This window comes from Melanostigma gelatinosum, assembly GCF_949748355.1.
Source record: "Melanostigma gelatinosum genome assembly, chromosome: 3".
NCBI lineage: Eukaryota > Metazoa > Chordata > Actinopteri > Perciformes > Zoarcidae > Melanostigma > Melanostigma gelatinosum.
In genome coordinates this window covers 12314445-12322548 of record NC_136636.1, presented here as the reverse complement: position 1 = coordinate 12322548, position 8104 = coordinate 12314445, and the positions used below count along the sequence as shown (strand labels likewise).

Genomic DNA, 8104 nt, shown 5'->3' with positions numbered 1-8104 from the left:
CCACTGATTCACGGAGGCCTTGGTTTAATTTGGTGAAGATTTAAGGATGATGTGCGGTTGTTTTAACAACCCGGAAGGGACGCTTGCAGCCTGCTGTCGGCTCATTTTGTGCTCGCAGGAATCGATATCTGACACCTCTTTCCTCCGGATTTTTGGCGCAGAGATGGTTGGGAAAAACAGAGAACTGTGAGTGCAACTTGTCGTGAAATCAATTCGAATTGTTCCTCAGATTTTATTTTTTTCGGATCGATCTCTAACACACAGCGCTGCTGAATTGTAACTTTGTAACGCGGTTCTCGGAAGGTGTGGGACGAAACCACTCGATCTGTCGAAAAAAGGCTCGAGCGAATAAGAAGAGACAAGAGGAAAAACTGGTGACTTGATGAATGCCACTGCGAGACAACAAAGGATGCACGCTTTGCTGTCTTGATATCATCTCCCCTGTAGGTAAATAGAGAAACTCAAATATAAATCGGCTTTGACTTAGTTGTTAATAGGATTTAATATCAACCCCCTCAGACACCCTCGCTGCTTTTCCACCTGAAGACAAATAGACTCCAACATTTGTCCTCTGCTGATTTAGAAACACCAAGTGGAACAATGCAGTGCTTCTTAACCGGGTTGAAAATGTGGGCATGGGAGAAAGATGCTGGACTCTTCTGACTTTTATGTTGGTGCCTCACAGTTCGTGCTTTCAGCCTCCATTGGCTCCATCCATGATAAATAATGCTCCCCTATTGGCTGGATTGCGGTCCACATGCTATAACAACAGGATATGCAAAGTGCTGTGGGCTAATGGGATGGGAGAATAGCCCATCGTGCTTCCTTGACCGAGATCTGTATTTTATTTAATAGGATGTAAGTTGCCTACTTGGAATCAAATGGTTTGGATGCCATAGCATTCATAATAACAGACCAAACAATAATAATAGTAATGATGATTTTAATTTATAATGGACCTGCCACAGTCAAGCTGAGGGCTGTTTTGTCTCACAGAGCAGTTGTGCCTGTGTAGTAAAGCTGCTGAAGAATGTTTAAGTGTCGCATCCGGACGTTTTTCAATGAACTCAAAGTGTTGTTACTGATGCGCTCTGGATCAAGCAGGAGGACTGGCACGGGAACAGACCCGGACACGCAGACCAGGATGCGAGGGCTCGCTATAGGAGGCTGTGGTTGGCCGCCGTTGAACTGCTCTCGTCGGGACGATGAGGAGGAATATTATGGCTCTGACTCCCGGCCACGCAGCCTGGATTTGGAGGATACAGAAGAAGACAAACCCGAGGGAGGAGGCCTGGACGCCGCTTCCCTCCCGAGTCTCTCAGAGAGCGGGACGCGATCACCGCAATGCCGGATCTGCTTCCAAGGCCCGGAGACGGTATAGTTAGTTAAATAATAAAGGTAGTACTGCGGGTGCCTGCGCTTTAACAAGGGGGTCAGCTATCCAGTATATGACCTGGTGCCCATGAGCAAACATCAATAATTGCCTAGTGGCTCCAGTAACCTGTAGGAACCTGCACGACAGCAATGCAGGTCCTTGCTGGTTCAGGGGACCTCAAACCACGTGGTGCTCATCTGAGAAAGTCTGTTCAAAAGCAGGTCACGAGAGGCCATGTTCACTACTCTACTGTTGTTTGAGCTCAAAAATCGACCATGAAAATGAATACTAGATACACGAAAGTGAAAATTAAACTTTGTTGTTTTAGGAAAACAAACCAAATTGTTGTTAGAAAGTTGACTCATTTAAGAATATGTTTGCAAAAATATTTGTATATTTGTACAATATAGGCCTATCTAGAAATAACAGCTTGTCACGTAAACCTTTTAAAGTTTTGAACCAGTTTTCAGCCTCAAGTCAAAAACTAGAGGCTGAGACATCCTGACTTTGGCTCCCTGAGTCAAGCTCAGAAAAAGATCCAACATTCACCATAATGCAACTCAATTGTATATTTTTTGTGAAACTCTCCCTACTTTGTAAATTTCAATATCTTTGTCCATGTCAGTTTGTTATAAATGTATAATCTCCTAGCTCAAACTGACCCAGATGACATATGACGTCATCAGGGTTATTTTTCTCAGATCTGAAGAGCCACAGAAGACATTATTATCTTAACTCTTTTCACATGCTGAGGAGTGGTCCTCATAACAAGTAAACTGATACTTGTGTGAACAAATTCAATTTTAAAAACTAATTTTACACTTAAAAACCCAACTGTTTCAAAGACCGAAGTGTGTATTAAGGTTGCTACTTATAAGATCCAGAATGATTAAGACTATAAGGAATTAATCCATCAATCGTGATCTGATCAGTAATATATTCAGCATCTGATGCTCAAAATTAGACCATTTTACAAAAGCAATGAAGAAAGATTTCGGAGAATGATTCCTCGACATAAAGGACATTTATACTGATTATTACTCCAAGGGATTTGAGAGGCAGTTTGAGAGGCAGTAGAAGTTTCAATAATTTGCGGCAGGACTGTTCAGTAGGAACCATTAATACAGTTGTCAAACCTTTGATCATTCCTTTAGGCTACGGAAAGGTCACATGAAGTACAGTGTCTTCCTCTCACATGAAGGAGAGCTGAGGGGATGGATGCACAGAAAGTTAAAATGTTTTTAAAAAGCTTATGTCATTCTTGTCTGAGACGTGGCATCTGAGCAATAAAGGATGGAATCAGCCTCAGAGACAGTCTTTGCTCGAGGTCTCAGAAAGTTTTTGTTTCCCCTCCAGATATCCAACTAATTACAGACCTAGCACATTACCTGGACAGACAGAAAATAAAATGAGATGTGCAAGAGTGTTGTCTCACACTCACAGCAAAAACCTGCACCAGATGTCTTGTGATTTCTTTCGAGGATACTCGAAAGTGACACGAGAGAAGCAAACTGTATCCATGAATGCGTTAAGCCGAACATAGTGAAATGCATCAAAGCCAGAATACTGAAGACTCTCTCTTTACTACATTTTGATTCATGTTTTGAATTTCTGATATCCTCTGAACACATCAACCACGTCTTAAAACATTTTCGTAACAATGAGGCACCGTTGCTTTTATTCCCTGCAGTCATAATTAAATGGGAGATCAACTGTTGAAAGCTTTTCTCAGGAATTTACTCCATTTATTTCTGTATGTCCAATTGTCATGGAGTTGATCACTGCTCCAAAAATCTCATCCCAACTGTTGTTGTGAATGGAGAGAAAGGCAAGCTGAGAAATTCATGCAACTGTTAGAGAGACGTTGGAGAGTTGGAGATACAGGATCCTAGACACTGCTGATGGAGACAATAAACTGGGTAATAACTGGGTGGTTACCTGCAGGCACAGAATAATGCATACGTATATATGAATGGCAGAGAAATTGAAAGAGTCATCAGTTATTTTATTCATATGTTCTATATTACTGCACCAAGCAGTAACAATTGTTCTGAAGACCCAATGAACAGAAAAAAACATGAAAATAGCAGTTAATTGGCAACGAAAGTGAACCTTAGATGTAGTAACAAGGGAGCTGTGGGAGCTTTGATCTTACTGACCCAGAGACAATAAAACAGGAAAAAACGTTCCCCGACCTTTCGATTTTAGAAGGGAGATGGGATAGCTTTGTCGCACTTTAACTGTAACAAAACCAGAGTCACTGAAGACCTGTAAACACCAACATTTATATTTACCAAACCTTGGGAGAAGCAGGAACTCAATAGAAACCTGGTCAAATATACAAAACCGTGAGATGCACAAGAGTGTCAGGAATCATGGGAGTTACTATGCAGACATCAAAGCTTTAATGACAAATACTCTTAAAGTGATAAGTTAAAAGAAAGCTGCAGATAGGTAATAATTATATTAAATGGTAATAATGATTTGTAGTTTGTTATTATTACTTGATGTTTAATGTCACTTTGAAACCCTTTCTCTCTCTGACAGATACACCAAAACATCATAAGACAAATATACTAATGTCAACCGTAACCCAAAATGTGTAACAAAACATAACAAAACTAAGAAAATACAAGCTACAATGCAATGATGTCATGCTCCATCAAAGCAGCCCCATTCTTTCTAATATCTTAAGTTGTGCATGTGTAGTTTCATATTGATCATATTTGTTGGCGCTTGCTCCAAGCTGTTATCTTTTTAATCCCTTTGCCAGCTGCATAACAGCAACAAAACTGAATACATCAAAACTGTGCCTTCAGTCGATAAAATATGACACATTGTCAGGGCTGAGGAGGCAGGTTGTGAAAAAGATCTTCATCTTTATTTTTACTGTCATCTTTGCCAAATCAAATCTTGTAACAGGCAGATTTAATAATAGCTTGAAGATCCTGCTGAATGCAGCTGCTTGTTTTGTCCTGCAGGGAGAGCTGTTGGGCCCTTGTCGCTGTGCTGGCTCTGTGCGTTGTACTCACCAGTCCTGCCTTATCCGCTGGATCAGTGAGAGAGGCTCCTGGAGCTGTGAGATCTGCTACTTCAAGTACCAGGTCCTGGCCATCAGCACCAAAAACCCACTTCAGGTACAGCCGCTCTGTCTCTCTCTCTCGCTCTGTGTTCATCTTTAATGTGGAAATATTCTTCTTACTGGGGTAGAAACATTTCAAGGAACAATATCAATAAAGTCCTTGACATTAGACTGCCAAGCTACATGGCAGAAAGCCATCTGCAAACTTTACGGTGCCAGATTTGAGTGAGTGATTGGCAGGTCCTTGATCAGAAGGTGAATGGCATGCAGTAGGCAATGCAGTGCTGATATCACCCATTCCACAAAGGCATTTTGGACTGATTTTGTCCTGTCAATGTGCACTGATTCCTAACAGGAAGCATGTCGCTGTTGGCAGATAAGTAGCAAGTATGTCAATTTTCACAGAGCTATTTCTACTGTTTGTTTGTTTTACTGACAAATGGAGAAGAAGAAAGTGACGAGGATGCCAAGAACAAATGAATGAGACACTGCACATTTCCAAAGTGTGTGGCACACAGACAGTAGACGAACAGACAGACTCACCAAATGTTGTCAGCTTCTGAATGCTGGAACAGAGAAACTATCAGATGAAATACTTGTTCCCTCAGACGCTTGTCTTGCTACAATCCCTGCATCTATAAATGGACACTGTAATATTCCTGGAGAACTGGTGTGATGGTATTAGTGAAATTGTTTAATTCATTCAGCAATTCTCTAATGTACTTAAATAAAGGGTTTCACTATCTGTGTTAAAGCCTGGCAGCAGAGGCTCAGTGAACCTGTTATTTCATAGCACGTTGGTGACTGATGGTTACATCAATATAAAGGCGTCGAGGTTTACACTCTGAGACAAACCCTGCACTATTACAGTTTCTCGCATAGTAGAGAAGGATTTTGAAATTGACATCTACAGTTCAAAGTTTCAGTCCATTTTTGTTTTTGTTCTAGTGGCAGGCCATCTCTCTGACTGCCATTGAGAGGGTGCAGATTGCAGCCATCATCTTGGGCTCTTTGTTCCTCATCGCCAGTATCTCCTGGTTGGTGTGGTCCTCTCTCAGCCCTTCAGCCAAATGGCAGCGGCAGGACCTTCTCTTCCAGATATGCTACGGCATGTATGGCTTCATGGACATAGTTTGTATAGGTAAGACACACACAGAACTATGTAATCTGGTACTGTTCATAAGGAATATGGAGACAGCTCATGGTATACATCATTCCAATTAGTTGCTATCTAGTATTAACAGGTCAGCTGAGTTTAGCTGGAAACAATGGGCAAATTGTCTACAGGCAAGCACACAATTAAACATTTCCAATAAATGAACAATACATTCATATTTACTTGGGTTAAAATGAAGCAGCTATTTCAAGGCTATAATTAGTGCCAAATTACAAGTATAATTCAGCTTTTAATTAACAAGTCTTATTAACAAGACTGTCATGCTAGCGGCTCTGTGGATCACCAAAGAACAATTTAGAGGGGGAACCAAATTTCACGGCAACCCATCCAGCAGTTGACATTTTCATTCAAAACCCCAAATGTGAACCTCATGGCAGCACCAGAGGAAAAGTCAGGAGGTCAGCACAGTCATCCTGGGCATTATGGATCTCTTGACCAAATTTCAGGGCAATTTATTTAACAGTTTTTAAAACATTTTTCCAAAGAGCCCAAAATGTCAACGTGCTGGCGGTGCTAAGAAAAGTCAGGTGATCATGACGTGAGTAGGATACATCCTCTGGTGACCATGAATGTCTGTACACAGTTTCATGCTGTTATCATTATCTCTTACTTTGTATTTATAACTCAGTGGCTGACTGCAAAGCACAATGGAGATAGTTTACATAAACAACAATCTATGTGTTATTTGTGCACAAACAACAAGAAATAACAAAATACCCACAAACAAGTCTAGTATATTCATCTTTTTATTTTTGAGAACATATAGTTCTTATTCAATCTGTACCTTTTACTACTTCCTGATTCTCATCGAACAAACAACTGTTTGCCTATATGTAATCTTGCTTCCCACCCTTTGTCCTTAATGCCCAGGCCTTATAATCCATGAAGGATCGTCTGTTTTACGGATCTTTAAGCGCTGGCAGGCGGTGAACCAGCAGTGGAAAGTGCTGAACTATGAGAAAGCTAAGGACTTAGGTGACCCCATCAGTTCCAGCAGTAAAGGTCGTGTTGACAGGAACTCAGACAGCGGACAGAGAGCGAGTCGACACGTCAGGACTATTCTCAACCACCGCTGTGGCTATACCATTTTGCACATCCTCAGCCAGTTAAGACCAAACAGTCTGCGCAGAGCCAACCATGAGGTGGTCATGAGGGTGACCACTGTATGAGGCTGGGTCATTCAGACAAGTGCTCTGATGTCTGACGAGGAGATCAAAGTGCTGATTGGGATTTAATGAAAAGAAAAATCCCAATCTGCCACATAAGCACTGCCGTCAACTTCTAGTCTCACATTTCGCTCGCAGGATCTCCCTGAGCTCAAAGTGGACAACAAGAGATATTTGGGCAAAGGGAGAACATTGCAGTTTTATCGGAGACTCTAAAGACAAAGACTGAAAACAAGACAAATAAGAAAAAATGCTGACATTTAGAAAAAGAAAAAGCTTCTTAGAGCTATTAAGCTTCTTCTTTTTTACCACCATAACCCATGTTAACATGTAATTGAAATGTTTTTTTAATGTTTTGCTTTCGAAAGGAAAAAGAAAATGATTGTCATTAAGTTTGATTTGGATTTTACTCTATAAGAGAGAGTTTGATAGTGAAAATGATTGTGCTCCTACTCATGTGACCATAACATTGGCCCCAGCCCCCATAATTCAACATATTCCTGATGGTCAATGGATCAGATATTGAAAAGCCCAATAAAACAAGGCACAATTGCTTAAACTATCATACCCTTAAAGTACAATTAGTGTTTTGTAATAAAGACTTTGTTGATCTCAAAATGGAACTGCGTGTTGTGTTTTATCTAATTTTTAGGCAACAAGATGGATCTTAGCAAATTTAGCTTGAAAGCAAATGTATACATCATATTATAATTGTCTTAAAAAATCTGGGAGAGGCTTGAGTGAAAATCCATTCACATTCCCAAGGACAGAGAAAGACAAAGGGCGAGTTCAGTTTACAGTCTTCTGTGCACCTTTTTGCACCGAAAAACAAGTCTCTGGTGAAGCCTTCCAGCAGCAGGGGACTATAATGTGTCACCACAGTGAAGATTATAAAAGTGAGAAAAACCTATACGAGCCACTTCAGGAAGTTTTAAGAATCCTTCACTTATATTCGTTGTATTCCCTGAACTATATTCGTGATGTTTGAGTGTGGGTGGGCTACTGTTTCTATTGGAAACATTTTCTCCCCAGTACAATTATATCACATCAACAACAATAATAACTAATAGCGATAGTCAGTAGATACGACATAATAAAATACACCTGCATCTGTTTAAAATAATAATGTGGACTTTCAGCTTAAAGTAGCCTTGTGAAATTAAACTTTGTCGCAACACAATGGTCATTTTAAGTAGATTTTGCCATGTAGAATAAAGGCATTTTATTTATTTTTTGAGACCATATTCCACCCTTTACAAGATTAAATAAACAGTACACCTGAAGGATCCAAAGAGCAGATGTAT

The 8104-nt window shown here is 40.4% G+C and overlaps 1 protein-coding gene across 1 annotated transcript; it reads left to right on the top strand.

Moving 5' to 3' along the window:
• Positions 1–1030: 1030 nt before the first annotated feature.
• Positions 1031–6803, top strand: LOC306775187 (E3 ubiquitin-protein ligase MARCHF9-like; the record flags this gene model as incomplete). Its single annotated transcript, XM_079265482.1, has 4 exons — positions 1031–1375; positions 4357–4512; positions 5406–5598; positions 6505–6803. 4 exons carry the CDS (start codon positions 1031–1033, stop codon positions 6801–6803), a joined length of 993 nt encoding a protein of 330 aa, XP_079121608.1.
• Between the last annotated feature and the right edge of the window lie 1301 nt (positions 6804–8104).